The sequence below is a fragment of the Pristiophorus japonicus genome, chromosome 6, assembly GCF_044704955.1.
Source record: "Pristiophorus japonicus isolate sPriJap1 chromosome 6, sPriJap1.hap1, whole genome shotgun sequence".
Taxonomy (NCBI): Eukaryota; Metazoa; Chordata; class Chondrichthyes; family Pristiophoridae; genus Pristiophorus; species Pristiophorus japonicus.
Window position 1 is genome coordinate 255884639 of NC_091982.1, and position 17303 is coordinate 255901941.

The window sequence follows — 17303 nt, forward strand, 5'->3', positions numbered from 1 at the left end:
GTGAACAGTGCAGCCCCCCCCACCCCGGGGTGCGATTTTAACTCCTGGGCCTCATTTACAGGCCTGGACATTGACTTTGGCCCGACGCCAGTGGAAATGACATCACCGCCGGCATGTGGGAGTCAAAATTTGTGGGGTGGGGGAGGGGGCATCAGATCACCACTGTGGATGATGGAAACGGTGTCCGGCAAGAATTTTGCAGGGGAGAGGGGGTTCCAAACATACCGATAGGGGGAGGGGGATAGCCCAGGGTAGTGGAAGCTCATAGTGTCCTTGTGGGCCCTGGAGGAGCACTCTGATCCTCCTGGTCCACAAGGAACCTTAAAAAATTTTTTCAAAAATCACTTATCTGGGCTTCTGTGGCCAGGATCCTTCCTGCCACCCAGCTTTCACAAGCAGATTTGGGACCATCTGGACCCCGTGGTTAAAATGGCCTGCTCATCCCAACCATGTGGTTTTGTCATTGAAATTAGGACCCCACTCCTCTGGGACGGGTAGCCAGCCTGTGCCTGAATTCAGGCAAGTAAAAATGGTAGGGCGGGAGAGTGGCGCGAACACGCTGGTCATCTGAACACCCACCCTCGCTCTACCCACACCATAGAAAATAGGTGCAGGAGTAGGCCATTCAGCCCTTCGAGCCTGCACCGCCATTCAATGAGTTCATGGCTGAACATGCAACTTCAGTACCCCATTCCTGCTTTCTCGCCATACCCCTTGATCCCCCGAGTAGTAAGGACTTCACCTAACTCCTTTTTGAATATATTTAGTGAATTGGCCTCAACAACTTTCTGTGGTAGAGAATTCCACAGGTTCACCACTCTCTGGGTGAAGAAGTTTCTCCTCATCTCGGTCCTAAATGGCTTACCCCTTATCCTTAGACTGTGACCCCTGGTTCTGGACTTCAACAACATTGGGAACATTCTTCCTGCATCTAACCTGTCTAAACCCGTGAGAATTTTAAACGTTTCTATGAGATCCCCTCTCATTCTTCTGAACTCCAGTGAATACAAGCCCAATTGATCCAGTCTTTCTTGATATGTCAGTCCCGCCATCCCGGGAATCAGTCTGGTGAACCTACGCTGCACTCCCTCAATAGCAAGAATGTCCTTCCTCAAGTTAGGAGACCAGAACTGTACACAATACTCCAGGTGTGGCCTCACCAAGGCCCTGTACAACTGTAGTAACACCTCCCTGCCCCTGTACTCAAATCACCTCGCTATGAAGGCCAACATGCCATTTGCTTTCTTAACCGCCTGCTGTACCTGCATGTCAACCTTCAATGACTGATGTACCATGACATCCAGGTCTCGTTGCACCTTCCCTTTTCCTAATCTGTCACCATTCAGATAATAGTCTGTCTCTCTGTTTTTACCACCAAAGTGGATAACCTCACATTTATCCACATTATACTTCATCTGCCATGCATTTGCCCACTCACCTAACCTATCCAAGTCACTCTGCAGCCTCATAGCATCCTCCTCGCAGCTCACACTGCCACCCAACTTAGTGTCATCTGCAAATTTGGAGATACTACATTTAATCCCCTCGTCTAAATCATTAATGTACAATGTAAACAGCTGGGGCCCCAGCACAGAACCTTGCGGTACCCCACTAGTCACTGCCTGCCATTCTGAGCATGTGTCCCTAAACAGTGGAAGCAGATGCATTAAAAATAAACCATTTCAGTTAGCTGCTAATTTTCAAATAAAATTCTGCCCATTGTTTTTAGATACCAAAGTCTTGCTTTTATAACCTCATTTTAACCAAAGCCTGTTCTTATTTCTAGGAGAAACATGTTCAAAGCCTACTGTTTTTTGTATGCATAAATTTGTTTGTTTGTTTGTTTTTATTACATAAAAGGTATATGCCTCATTCTTCTGGATAATATTATTGGCCCTGAAATCCCGGCCTCCCCGGGTCTGCACGGAGTGTATACGGACCTGGGAAGGCATCGCAAAAGCCATTTTTCCGATCTGTGAAGTGTTAGCACACATCTCGGCAGCCAGGACACTCGCGTGGACAAGACTGCGGTATTTTCCCATCTTGTGTCCTTAAAACTCTTGCGCCTGGTAAAAGCAAGCGCATAACCTACTTTTATCCAGAGTAAGAGTTTTAAAACATACAAAAACATAAAAATAAAATTAAAAAACACATTTTAATGTTTTAAAAACCCTGCCCACTAATTATTTTAAACCATAATTTAAAAACTTTTTAAAAAAATCGGATAAATATTTTTTTTCTCTAAGACATTTATTAACTTTAATTTAAATTAATGTTAAATATGTGATGTTTCTTTCTATTTTTTTTATTGGTGTTTTCATGTTCAGGAGATGTTTCTCAATCATAATAACGTGAACTCCTACTTACAGAGTTCCCATTATTATAAATGAGAAAATACTTCACCTGGATTGGCTGCCCAGTGCCACGTGACTCCAGTCCAGCTCTACGTGCGCGCGCGCGCTCCGATGCGCAGGGAAAGGAGGCCTCAGGACCGGGATCTCTGGCGGGCGCAGCAGCAGAAGGTAAGTGTGCATCTTTTCTTTAGAATCGAGTCGAACGCCCATGGGAAGAAGAAACCATGATTTCAGGGCCAATGTGTTTAAAGCAGTGACTCCAGCTCCAAGTCTCAGGCATTATAAGCAGGGACACACATTATTGTGACAGCTAGCATTGAGGTTGGCACGCAATCGATAAGATGCCAAATTAAATACATATGCAATATATTCATACTCTTTCCTAAATATTACTTACTCCTATTAATTTGATGGCATCCTATTCTTTTAAGAGGAAGTCTGGTTATAATGCAACGTGGTGTCAATTTTACTTCTCCAACTTAAAACCCATATGAGCATATATAACATTTAAAAAGCTGCTAAGAAGAGAAGTTAAGACTCTAATCTTAAAAATAAACACATGCTGGTAAGGTACTTTAATGTTGCGGCTTCTCCTGCCATCATAAATCAGTCAAGATGCATTCTCGCTGGTTTTGATATCCCAAGCATGTATTGATGCCAAGGCGTGAAGGCACGACTCTGAGAGAGTGGTATGCAAACCAATGTGAGCAAGGGGAGGAAATTAAGCTGAATCAAAACACAGAAACCAAGAGGATGAGATGGAAACTGGCAGAGACACTAATGAATCAAGCAAGAGACAGCGAAACAGAGAGACGCTAAGGGTAAACGATATCATTTCGAGAATGTGGGAGCGATCAAGTGTTAAATAGATATAATCAACATTTCATATATAGTTATGTAAGTGCGAATGAATTGCTTTGCACATCCTAGTTGTGTGCAAGTAATTATATTTGTTTCAGACCCTTTTTAATATCATCTGGTTACAACAGTAAGAGATCCTTGAGTTATGTATCTTATATAACTTAACATCTTCCTCCAGATGTGGGAGTAGATTCTTGTTTTTACATAGGATTACATATGATATACGGCGCAGAAACAGGCCATTCGGCCCAACCAGTCCATGCCGGCGTTTATGCTCCACTCGAGCCTCCTCCCGTCTTTCCTCATCTAAATCTATCAGCATAACCCTCTATTCCCTTCTCCCCCATGAGCTTGTCTAGCCTCCCCTTAAATGCATCGATACTATTTGCTTTCACCACTCCCTGTGGTAGCGAGTTCCACATTCTCACCACTCTTTGGGTAAAGAAGTTTCTTCTGAATTCCCTACTGGATCTCTTGGTGACTATCTTATATTGATGGCCTCTAGTTATGCTCTTCCCCACAAGTGGAAAGATTCTCTCTGTATCCGCTCTATCAAAATCTTTCATAATTTTAAAGACCTCTATTAGGTCATTCCTCAGCCTTCTTTTTTCAAGAGAAAAGCCTGTTGATCCTTTCCTGATAGGTATGCCCTTGCATTTCTGGAATCATCCTTGTAAATCTTCTCTGCACCCCTCTTCAGTGCCTCTATATCCTTTTTATAATATGGTGACCAGAACTGCACACAGTACTCGAAGTAGCGAAGTAATGCTAAACCTGTATTGAGCCAAGTTCCCAGGCTCTCGTTAGATCCTCGCATCCAAAGCACATTGGAAAATCAAGAACATCAAGGGAGGAAAGAGATGCAGGCTTTCTCCTCTAATTTTCTTTCATTGCAACCTTTATGTGCTCTCAAACTAGAATACTTGTATGATGTACATATCCAAGCATACAGTGATGACAGCCTTTGTAACTGACTTCCCTTACACACATTTAATGCACCTTAGTCTCTTTCCCTACTCTTCCAGTAGCTTCTCCTTCTTCGAGCACCTTACCTTGTTACAACCTCTTTGACTTTCCTTATTGTCTACCATGACCCCACCCCCCACTCCCCCACCTTAGCCATGTTTCTCCCTGCATGATCTTCGTTATGCCTTCCTCTTCACCCATTTCCTTGTATCCCTCACAACCCACACCCCTTCTCCTTACACCCTTTCAACCCCATTTCCTTCTGCATTTGCTCCCCCAAGATTTTTCAAGCCCAAATTGATTGATTCTGTCTGAAGGCCCAATGAAAAGACTTTTCCCAATCTTAACCTAGTTTTCAATGTGTCACTAGCACAAAACTAGCCATGATTCAGCACAATTTCAACATTTCACTTGGAGAAGGCATTAGGAAGGCTGGTGCTTGAAGTAGAGGCCTCACATTGGTACAATGCTGAGTGCTATTCCGATGTTGGAGTGTATTAATTGAACACTGCAGAGGAACCTTTTGGCCTGCAAAATGGACCACAATGTGCACGTCTTCACATTTTGTGGTGGCCTCGCCCATCTTGCTTACTGCCCTAAAGTGATTCTCACTTCAATCTAAATTGTCCACCTTCTTACATCCGCTTGGTCTACATCTCAGCAACTTTTTGCTGGTAGCCTGAAAGGAACACAAAGCACATGCAGAAAATGAACTGCAATGGTCTCAAGAATGAAGTCATTGTCACCCTATTTGACAGCTTGCAGAGAAAATTTCCCCTGTTAGTAGGTTCTGAACATTTGAAAGATATTCATGTGGTGACGAAAGGTGAAACGTTAACTCTGTTTTTCTCTCCACAGATACTATTTGACCTGCTGAGTATTTCCAACATTTTCTGTTTATATTTATGAAAGAAAGAGGCAGAGAGGTTGTTTCCACTGGTCGGGGCGACTAGAACTAGGGGGCACAGCCTCAAAATACGGGGGAGCCAATTTAAAACCCAGTTGAGAAGGAATTTCTTCTCCCAGAGGGTTGTGAATCTGTGGAATTCTCTGCCCAAGGAAGCAGTTGAGGCGAGCTCATTGAATGTATTCAAGTCACAGATAGATAGATTTTTAACCAATAAGGGAATTAAGGGTTACGGGGAGCGGGCGGGTAAGTGGAGCTGAGTCCACGGCCAGATCAGCCATGATCTTGTTGAATGGCGGAGCAGGCTCGAGGGGCTAGATGGCCGACCCCAGTTCCTAATTCTTACGTTCTTATGAAAGATATTCGTGCCAGTTTATGGATGAGACTAATTCAGTTGATGCCAAGAGTTTCGCCTGTATAAGAGATCTGACCAGACGCATGGTTCTTGATCAGACATGATGAGTTAGGAACGTCAAGAGTTGCCCACACTTAAATAGACCTATGTTTTTATGCTAGGAACACAAGAGTGGCTGTAGTTGTGCATCAATCTTCTGTATCAATCCTGCAGACTTGTGTTGTCACACAGGATTTTGTATTTAAACTTTTGTAAAAGGAAAGAGACCACATTAATCTCAGTTGGTGAAACAGAGGTAATGGAGTCTGAATTAGACCATAAGAAAACTCTGCACTGTGTCCGCTGTGGCTCAGTGCATAGCACCCTCGCTTCTGAGTCAGTAGGTTGTATGTTCAATCCCTTCTACGGGGACTTGAGCATAAAATCAAAGCTGACACCCCAGTGCCATACTAGGGGTGTGCTGCAATTCTTCAATTGAGACTTGCGTAAAATTCCTTGAAGAACATGTAACTAATTTGATTCTTATAATTAGATGATGACCTTATCTTAAATCAGTACCATGAGCTAATTTCTCTGCGCCTTGAGAAGTTGTCCAAAGTGAAAGGGCAGGGGGGCCTCAAAAAAAGACTGGCAACTATAGGCGGGTAAGAAAACCCCCAGATACAGGCCTGAATCTGCAAGCATTGCCAGAGCAGCCCAACAGCCCACTGCTGAAGTGGAGGCATGAGGTGTTTGCCAGCACGCTTTCCCTCTGTGCCACTCCACAACACTATCCTGATAGATCAGCACTGCAACGTGCTGACAAGGTGGTGGAGCCAAGCTTCAGGGCATGGCTTATGCCACATGATAGCACCATAAGTTGGCACAGCACAGCATCAGTCTCTTTGCTGAGCAAGCCCATGCGAAAAACAAAGAAAAACAGTTAAGAAATGGCTAAAGTCCACTTGGTTTTATATTTGCGTCCTCTCCATGAAACCTCCCACCCCTCCGCCCCAGGATGCTTACTGCTGCCCAGAAGCCCTGGTCACCCAGTTCAAGAGGACTTTCTTTATGCCAAACGTCATACGTGCCTGTATAAGTCAGCCGTATAAACTTGCTGAGCAATTGAACAGCCAATCATCAAGCTATTCTTGAAGCATTAATCCCGTGGTAACATCCAGGTTGTAAAGGAAAGAAATGTCAAGGATGTTGCGTCCTTGAGGATTAGTTTATCCAGGTCCAGAAGAATTATTGCAACTTTTCAAATATAGGTCAATAGCATTTTTATATAACGGCCCTGAATTTGCGGTTGGAGGCTTCCCACGGCGAAATACCTCCGATCCGCAAATAAAATGCCCGCCGACCTGGTGGTCCGGGCGGTACAGAGATTCACGGACCTGGGCCACTCTGGATACCCAAGAGTAGAGACCCACCTATCCCAGAGGCACAGGCTTTGCGCACTGGGATCACGTGGTCCAGCCCAACCAATAAAAGGAAATCCCTATTCATGCCGCACATACGGAATCCCAAAAGTATGACTGGGAATAGCCCACTAAATACATCTACACTTCAAATACATTTTTTAAAAGCACATTTTTAAAAATTAATTAAAATGGAATGTAATTAAATATTTAAAGCAAATTTCTAATTTTTTGAAAAATAAATTTACATGTTTTAAAAGGGCTTACGCCAGGTGCAAGAATTTCACAGGCATTCGCTGGGCAGAAGTTGGGTAAATAGCCCAACTCTCCACCTGATGATGCTCTTTTCCCGGAGATGAGTTGGATCTCTCAAGAAAATTCTTGACAGATCGCAAGTTCCGGGATTTTGTGCGTGCACTTTACACGCAAAAACCCGGAACGTGCGCGCCCTTACGAGCGCGTACACACCTCGCACGTGCCAGCAGGGGCCGCAAATTACGGCCCAATCTCTTTTGTTGTCCATATGTTAAACCGTGTCTGAAAATAAATTGAAAAAGAGATTTATGAAGAAAATAGGAAGGATAAATTGTTGTGTGATATCAGAGTAGAGTGGAGCTGTCCTATTTTAGTAATTTCAGGCTAACTGGTCCAAGTGTGGCACATAAGGTTTTCGGGCCAGTGGCAGGATGCTCACATAGCACCTTATTGCTAGCCAGCAGAGCTCCACATGCTTTGTTGATCCGTTGGCGATTTCCTGGAACCCAAACATGTTTAATTCAAATTTCCTGCTCAATGGCAGCCTCATGATGCTTAGGGAAGGAATTACAGCGCTTAAGACTTAGACATCAAAAGTGTAAGATTCCAAAATTCGTGGAAACCCCACAGTGTTTGGACACACTGAAAAGGAAATTCGATTTGGGATTACTGAACAGAAAGTTTGGGATCCTAGAATGCATATGGAAGAAATCTATGAGTTTTAACCAAGTTTGGGATTTTAAAAAGGTGCAGGTTGGGTCTGTGAGAAAAGGACTGCAAAACCAGGGGTGGGTTCAACCTCTGAAAAGCCAGTTTGGATATTGGAGCTAATCAAATTGTCTGGGGAACTGTTTACCCTCAAACCTGCGCCCTACAAGACATTTACATTTCAGCAATCGATCCAGGGAAGTACTGTTTAAATCCAAGCACAGAGCCCATCCAACACATGCATAATGCTAATAACCTTTCCGGCCTGCATAGAAAGCTGGGACCCAGGCAGACAACTCAACACCAGAAATTATCTTTAACAATTGCGACTCGAAACCAAAGGATAATTTCAACAATTGACAAGAGCTCGTCAGTTCAGAAAAGTCTATCAACGCCAGATTAAAAACACTTCATCAAGTTTCAGTTAGCTGGGCAGCAAAGCTTAAACAAAAGAAACGTTAGATTAAGGAGCCTCTCAGAGTATAATTGAGGGCCTATCGTACCAAGCGAACGGTCTCTATTCTGACCATCACTTCGGAACAACAAGACCGAGAGCACATGGCAAGAAACCACAGGAAGAAACATCGCAACATTGGAGAAAAGAACTCACCCCAACTGGCTTCAATACACAGCAGACATCTTCTACCACGGGGTGCAACAAGGCAAACCGGCTATAACCAAAGAACCCCGAAACCGCGAAACAGCCCTAGCTGTCAAAGGGAAGGATCTGGTGAGCATGAATCTCTGGAGCCCTAGAGTTTGACCTAGTTAGAGAGTAAGTGGGAGGTGAGAGATATTTCTGTTGTGTTTTTTACCTGTAATAAAATATTCCCCGTTGCTTAGAATCCTTTTGTAAGATTTTACAGTTTTATTAGAGTGTATTTGTGTTATTTGCTTTCTTGAATAAAATCCAAACCTTCTTTGTACAAAACAGTTGTCTACTGCACTTTATCACACCCTGATTAATAAATCCAAGCTCGAGAACCAGGGGGTGGGAGCGACTCACAACCGCTCTGGGTCAGGAAGGCAAGCTGACAGACCCACCAGCCCCTACAGAAGGCACGGACACACTCATAGTGTACACCCATATATGCCAATGTGAGTCAGTACCTTCAGAAGAGGAGGGATAAGACTTTGGGGCAGGGGAAACAGCAACGTTTGCTGAAGCAGACTTTAATTTGAGATAGTTCATCAAAAAAAATAATTAAAGGAGATTTATCAAAACCAGGTTCATTATTATTGGAATTTTTCTTAAAATTGTTGCATTTTCACAGCTTAGAAATTACCACCGTAAGTATTCTGATTTGAAATTATCATGACTCTGAATTATTATTTTATTTTATGTTTTTATATAAAAACAACTTGTATTTATATAGCACCTTTAACATAGTAAAATGTCCCAAGGTGCTTCACAGGCGTATTATAAGACAAATTTGATACTGAGCCACATAAGGAGAAATTAGGGCAGATGACCAAAAGCTTGGTCAAAAAGGCAGATTTGAAGGAGCATCTTAAAGGAGGAAGGAGACGTAGAGAGGCAGAGAGGTTTAAGGAAGGAATTCCAGAGCTTAGGGCCTAGGCAGCTGAAGGCACGGCCGCCAATGGTTGAGCGATTATAATCAGGGATACTCGAGGGTAGAATTTGAGGAGCGCAGACATCTCGGGGGGTTGAGGGGGTTGTGGTTGTGGGGCTGGAGGAGATTACAGAGATAGGGAGGGGTGAGGGATTTGAAAACAAGGATGAGAATTTTGAAATCAAGGTGTTGCTTAACCGGGAGCCAATGTAGGTCAGCGAACACAGGGGTGATGGGTGAGAGGGACTTGGTACGAGTTAGGACACGGGCAGCCGAGATTTGGATGACCTCATGTTTACGTAGGGTAGAATGTGGGAGGCCAGCCAGGAGAAGATGTCTCTGCTCCATATATCAATGTTCACCAATGTCCAGATGCATGGCTTTAAATCAGCCTACATTAGAAAACTGTGACTCATTTTTCTGTCAAAATTTCCGTTCCAAACAATATTCAATCATTTAAACCATTCAATCTCCAAAGATTTCATCTACTTACGGAAGTTATATAATTCTCATAAATATAGTTCTGTCCACTGGTGTAATGTTGGCATCTCCCTACATGCAGTGGTCTTAGATCCTCGGAGCAGAAAAAGATGAGAAAAAAATCTTCAATAAATGTCATCGTTCAATAAATTTCAGAAACAGTCCAAACTAACTTCTTACTTGAGAGTTTTATTTAAAGATTATTTTTAAAGAATTATTCCCACTCACTAACACTGTTCTCATCCACCACCGCTATTTGACACTCTCCCCATCCCCCCAGAGTATTTATTTCAAAATCCCTTCATGGTCTAGTGCCACTCTACTCTAAAACCCCAAACTATGCCCCAACTAACATCCTCTGCTTCTGACCCCCATTTAAACTACTGTCCAGGTCACTGGAGAGCTCCCTGCACTTTTTGAAAAATGCCATGAAATCTTTCATATCCATCTGAAACACTGGAAGATTGGTCTCATTCAAAGATGGGTAGCAATGCTGAGTATTTCCAGATAAGGCTGTTTTATTGGTGGTGGGTGCTGGGAGAGGGTTAACTAATCTATCCTGCTTCTTGAGGACCAATGTGCCTGTTAATTCATTTTAAATTGAAAGAAAAATACAACTCACAATGTTTATAGCTGTGAAGACGCCATCCACAACCACACAGAAGAATGCTCCTATAATTCCAAAACTGAGGAAAATGATGGCTGCGACCAACTATAAGGGGGAGGAGGAAACAAATAAGTAGCTATTTTAGCCATTTTCATTTTAAACGCAAGAGGCAGTGTCGGTTTCTTTTTGCAAGTAAATGTTTAAACATAAAACAATGAAGATTGCTACAATTCAGGCTTTTTCACCAACAACAACAATTCGCATTTATATAGTGCATTTAACGTGGAAAACATTCCAAAGTGGTTCACAAGAATTATAATCAAAAACTATACGGTTACAGGAGGTTGCAGAGAGAGGGAGGGGTGAGGCTGCAAACCAATTTATACATGAGAATGAGAAATTTAAATTTGAGACTTTGGACGGCCAGGAGCCAATGTAAGCCAGGAGAGGATAAAGGTCATTGATGAATGGATACAGGCAGTAGGGTATTGGATGAGCTGAAGTGTACGGAGGGTAAAGGATGGGAGGCCGGCCAGGAGAACATTGGGATGATCGAGTCCGGAGGTGGCAAAGGCATCAATGAGAACTTCAGCAACAGTTGGCCTGAGGTTGAGGCGGAAGCTGGTGATGGTATTGAGGTGAAGGAGGATGTCGGTCTTTGTGTTAGAAAGCAGATGGAAGCTCAGCATTGCTCTGCTGTTTGCTACTTGACTCGGAGTGGCCTAACCAGCAGTTGCTCCTGCTCCAGACCCCAAAGAATAGTCTAAGTCTAGAGCATGGATGAGGGTTTCAGCAACATATGAGCTAAGGCAGGGGTGGAGTTGGGCGATGTTACAGAGATGGAAATCGGCTGTCTCAGTGAGGGTGCGGATATGCAGTTCGAAGCTCATCTCGGGGCCAAATAAGACACCGGGGGGGAAAATTTGGGTCGTTTGCGCCTCCCATTGGCTTTGATTGAAAAAGGCATGATAAAACTTGCTGAGGCCACACAAGGTGGCTGGAAGCAAGAAAAAAAGACAGCAAATTTGAATCCCAGAGCAGGATAAAGACTTCTTGGAGCCCCAGGCACCAAACTTTGTGCTGCCTGTAATTATACTGATAGCAGCACGCAGTCCAACACTGAGTACTGTGGTGACTGGCTGTATGCTCAGCAGGAGGCCAAAGTTTGTGAAGTTTGTGCAAGGCTAGCTTTATTTAAAGCTAGCCTGCACCTCTTAAAGACAGTATGCACCTCTTAGAGGTGAGTTGCCTTCTGGTTATCCAAAATTTTCAAACTGCTTCAGCACAAACCAAAGTGGCTCAACAGGCCAGGGAAAGGGCACCCAGGGTCACAGACGCAGCGCTCGAAGTCTTTGAGCCGAGAGTGAACACAGCAAGAGATGTCCTCTCTCCACAGGGGGGCAGGAGGCCCTCCAGAATCACTATACAAAGATCGTCGAGGCGGTCACTGCCAGCACTGTCGCCCCCCCCAGGACACGGCTCCCGTACCAAAAGAAGTTGAATGACCTCACACGAGCGGTCAAACTCAGTGAATGCATCTTCAAAAGCCATCTCCTACCAGTTGCACCACTCGCCTCACACACTGCTCGATGCATAACACCCCCATCACTCACACGAGTTCTGCTGCACAGGACACAGATGAGGACCGATCGCTGATGGGCGTGCACAATGAACTGCCTGTTGCCATTGTCGAGGAGCATGGAGAGTCCAGCACCAACTTTGCACAGGCCTTTGCACAGAGCTTGAAGCCCATGATTTCCAGGATGGAAGCGATGGGCACTTGTGGACTCAACCAGGATGCAACTTCTGATGGCCAATGTCTCAGCTTCCATTGCAGCACAAGCAGAAGCCACCCAACGTCCTAGTGCTGCAGTGGAAGCTCAGACTTGTGCATGCAGGTTCAGGCTGCTCTCGTGCAGGCTCAGCGTGCTGCTAGCCATCATGGCTGGGTTTACCAATGGGGAAAGGGGCTTGCAGGGTGTCACAGCAGTCCAACAACTGTTCTCCAACAGATGACTAAGATTGCTCAAGCGCCGCACCGGTGGACTGGCAGTGGCTCCGTGGAGCATGAACCTGCTGTCCTCGCTCAAGCTGACAGCATTTGTCCTCCCACCACTGCCACTCCCTTGTTGCCGGTCAGCCAGCCAGCCCAGACTGCTGCCGCCCCGTGCCGAGGTGGTGCAGTCCGCTGCCGGGCTTTCTCGGCCCAGAGCTGCTCGAGGTCATCCTGCAAGGCCCTCTGCAGTCTTCCCCACTCAAAGTCAGCAGCCTTGCACCAGCCATGCTGCAGCCACTGGGGTAGCACTGCGTAGGAGCACTAGGATAGGCAAAGGAACACAAGCATTTTCAACTTATGGGGCCGAAACTTCCCACTGCCCCAAACAAGTCGCACCTACCGTTTTTGAATGGTTCCGTCTCCCCACAACGCCCCTCCCCCACCTGCCCCACCCTCCGATGCATGGGGTGGACAATCCGGAGAAAGTCAGGTGTTTTTTTTCATAGCGCGGCAGAAGTGGTCTCAACATCGGGGCAGAAGTGGGGGCGGGTCAGAGTGGCCGACGCTGCAAGTCATCAGTGCTGCGCTGATGATGTCATCGTGCTGGCGCGTCATAGCATCCTTCCCCTTTAGTTAAAGGGGAGGGCCACTTCAAACTCTGCAGCCACCAGGCAGGGTTCCGGCCAGGCCAGCAGCCTGGCACCCAAGAAGGGGCTACCAGGATGCGTGTTGGCAGCCCGGCCGAACCCAGGGATTTAATTGTCGGCCCGACCTGGCAGTCGCATGGCATCGCTGGCAGCACCACCTCCCCTTTAAGGGCAGCCGTGTCGCCAAAGCCACAGAAAGGGCACCGAGAGCAAGGCGGGGCAGCTCCCACGGGGCAATTCCGGGAAAGGGGCAATTTCCCGCGGGGAAATTTCGGGCCAGTTGGCAAGGGGCCGGCGCGTGCTCGCCGCGGTGGGAAAACGGGCCCGTACACCGTTCCAAAACTGAGGAAGGGCAATTTTGGAAATGGCGGCCCCTCCGCCCAGATTCGGCGACCATTCCACACCGACCCGTGGCCGCTGCTTTCAGGCAGCCATGGATCTTATCGAAAGGGGAAATTTGTTGCTGATCCCTTTAAATAGTGCTGGTGTGGGTCCCTCGTGCAGTTGAACGCACCTTCAGCTGTTCGTGTTTTGGGGAGGGCGTTGAATGGATCAGTAACGTTGAAAAAGGCCGGTCGTGCGTCAAATCAGCACTGCACACTGGTTGACATCACGATCTGTCTCATTTTTCCAGTGAGCGCAGGCAAAGGCCGACATGCTCAAAATGGAACGCACTGGAAGTGGGCAGAGGTGACGCGGCTGACATTTTCTTAACAAAACTGGCCTTAACAGCCAGCACTAAAGTGCCAAAATTCACAGCCAAAGATTATAACAACTTAACAATAACAAGCTCCTTTTACTGAAGTCGGCTAGGACAAACGTGTCTTGGTCTAACGGCAAGAAGACATCTAAAGATTCAACAGACTTCAAGTAATCATCAGTTTGGCCACCGAGCACTTGAAGACTTCAGGACAGGTCAAGTTGTATTTCTTAGGGGGCAGAGTCTAAAAACTAGAGCCAAACCTTTCAGGAGTTAATTTAAGAAATGCTTCTACACATGAACAGCGATTGATGCTATATCAGTTATTAATTTTTTAATCTAAGATTGGTAGATTTTTGTTAACCAAAGTTATTAAGGGATCTGGGGCAAAGGCAGGTATATGGAGTTAGGTCACAGATCATCCATGGTCTCATTGAATGGCGAAACAGGCTCGAGGGGGTTAAATGGCCGAGCTATGTTCCACCGAGCAGGTAATGATTCCTGCTGAGTTCGGACAGGAGTCGGACTGCCCACCTGAACCCCTGGAAATGAGGCCCAGGAGTTAAAATCACTCCAGGCCTCACACAGCAGCAGCATCAGAGCTTGCCTCTCAAATTATGATAAGACTTTCTAACAGAGGGCAAGAGAAATGGCAGAAAGAGACAAAAAGAGATAGTACAGACGTAATTTCAAAGTAAGGGGGAAAAAAAAAAGAGTTCCAAAACAAGTATGAGTGAGCCCAAAATTATCGATTCAAAAAGTAAGTCATGAAATCACCAATATTTTTAAAATTAATAGAAGAGGGGAAAAGATATACCATATCTGAACTCTATGTAGAGGGACAGGACTGAGTCCAATTACCACCGGGGTTCTCCTGATCTCCTGCCGTTACTTTGACGGAAGGGTAGGCAGAAACCCATACAGCATTTCACCAGAGTTTCCACCAACCTTCTGCCGAAGTGAGGGCAGGAGATCAGGAGAACCCCGTGGAAATTCCAGGCGTCGTGTTTCGGAAGAGAGCGTCCAAACAGATTCATTAACAATAAAGACCCAAATATAAGTGTATGGTAGAAAATTCACAAACAGGCTCAGAGCTAGCAAGTGTGCCTATACATGAATAGAAAAATGACTTCCAGCCGACAGAATCCTTCAAAACAGACTCCCTTAAGCTCCTTTTTATTTTATTGTAATGAGAATGAATGCGCATAGTAAGAAAATAAAACTGAGCAGAATTCTTGAATCATATCAAAGGATCCTTTCTTATAATGCTCAACATTATGGATCCTGTCATGTATTCAACCAGCATTGTAACCCATGTATAATCTGACCCTTGGCATTGACATGCTGCAACACACACCCGACACCATATGTTAACACAAGTTTCGTACATGGGTCATATAGTGTTAACAGATTGTTGGAACATAACAATTTGCGTGCTCTATTAAAAGCCCTTTCCTGGCTGTCCATTCGCGACCTTTGCGTAGGAGCACGTGTAGCGGCTCTAGCGGCGTGCTCAATTTGGGAAGAAAGTTACCAAAATAGTTCAGGAGCCCCAGGAATGAACGCAGCTCCGTCGTGTTACGGGGTCTGGGTGCTCTCTGGATTGCTTCCGTCTTGGACGCAGTAGGGCTGATCCCGTCTGCTGCTACCCTCATCCCCAGGAATTCTACCTCTGGAGCTAGGAAGACGCACTTCGCCTTTTTCAGTCGCAGCCCTACCTGCTCCAGTCTGCGTAGCACCTCCTCCAGGTTGTGGAGGTGTTCTTCAGTGTACAACTTAGGTCAGATTATACATGGGTTACAATGCTGGTTGAATACATGACAGATCCTCTCAATCTCCAACTCTGTATCGAAACATAGAAACATAGAAAATAGGTGCAGGAGCAGGCCATTCAGCCCTTCTAGCCTGCACCGCCATTCAATGAGTTCATGGCTGAACATGAAACTTCAGTACCCCCTTCCTGCTTTCTCGCCATACCCCTTGATCCCCCGAGTAGTAAGTATCTATAGCTATTAATTGTACATTTCAACCCCAAGGTTTGGGGTGTAAAGGAAGTGCATGAAGAACTCTATCCAGTTCCATTGACATCGATACCACAGGTAGTGTAGTGAGGTTTATAGGTTAAAGCCAATTTCAATCTTCAAGACATTTTGGGGGAGAAATTTGGTCTGGTCCTGTTTGGAGGGCGGTAACAGTCGGGAGGCACAAGACTTAGCGCCAGGCGCTGAAGGCTCGCCCCCCTCTCAAAAAATTCAGGCTACCGCCCTCGGAAGGGTGTGGAGCGCTACATCAAGCTCCACTTCCTTCCTGGGGCGCGAAAGGGGGCAGGCGCCTCAGCAGCAATGCACACTGGGGGTCATGCAGCACTGCCGCGTCCGAGGGGCCCTTCCCCCACTTAACGGGGAAAGGCCCACGCTGCACACACTCTGCGAGCGAACAAAGGGGACCAAGCTGGACCATCGTGGAGTGGGGGCTGCTGTGCGATCAGCGCGGCACTCGAGCAGACCGCTGGGCTGAGCGGTCGTGGCCAGGGCCTCCCCAAGAAAGCAGAGCAGCAGGGGGGAAAAATAAGATGCGATTTTTTAAACATTTCCAATCAGCCACCCCGCCCTTTAACTTTCGCCCCGGTAGCGGCCGGCCGCCCGACCCACACTTCCTGCGGCAGCCGGTATTTTCGCCCGACGCAGGCAAAAGTGAATTTTGGGGCCGGAGTGCTAACGGGGCAATGTGCGCGCCGATGATGTCACGATCTGCGGGCGAAGGAGACCGGGGTGCAGCGCTGTAGCGCCGCCGCTAAACTCTTGCCCAATATGGCGGGATTCGTTGCCAGTGCCGCGCCCAGGCGGTAAAGTACTTGCGCCCCCGTTACCACCACCCCCCCAGGGGCACAAACGAGAAGAGCAAATGCATCGAATTTCGAGCCTTTTGCTTTTTGTTGCGTGCTTATTTTGGTGCATTCTGCATTGTTTCCTGCTGCAGATGTAAGGCAGATTTTGTTTCTCCTTTTCGTGCTTACATTTTGTGCGTGTCTTCAAATTAAGGCCTAGAAAGTGGCTTCCTTAGCTTCTCCCGTTATCGCCACCCGACTTACCGACCGGGCGCGGCGAAATAAACAACTCCCGATCGTGATGTCATTGCCGTGTGCATCGTCCCGGTAGCTGAACCGCAGTCCAACCCCTGCAGCATTGCCGGGCAACACCAGTAGCTGCAGGAGGCGTCGTTCGAGAGACCAGGCGATTCAGCGGCGCAAGTTAAAGGGGATGTTGGGTGCAGTAACTACAAAAAATTGATTCAATGCCCAAGTTCAATTTTTTTCCCCATTAGTTTCCGGCCGCGATCAATCGGTTCGGCACTCCGCTGGAGCGCTTGGGCCTGACCGGGCCGGATTGTGGCTGCGGTCCGCGACCAGCTCACTGGTCCCAATGCAGAGCCTGCAACAATGGCCCTTCCCTTTGAGCCTCGAATCACGGCAGCGCCGCACGGAACATTTTGT

General features: G+C 46.4%; 1 protein-coding gene across 1 annotated transcript in view; it reads right to left on the reverse strand.

The window, feature by feature from the left end:
* Positions 1-17303, reverse strand: part of LOC139265468 (transmembrane protein 255B) — a 113322-nt gene that overhangs the window by 32285 nt on the left and 63734 nt on the right. The window contains exons 4-5 of the mRNA XM_070882485.1: positions 10483-10572; positions 9874-9954 (exon numbers count right to left, since the gene is read on the reverse strand). Of these exons, the coding sequence (XP_070738586.1) occupies positions 9874-9954; positions 10483-10572 (171 nt within the window). The remainder of the gene's footprint in view (positions 1-9873; positions 9955-10482; positions 10573-17303) is intronic.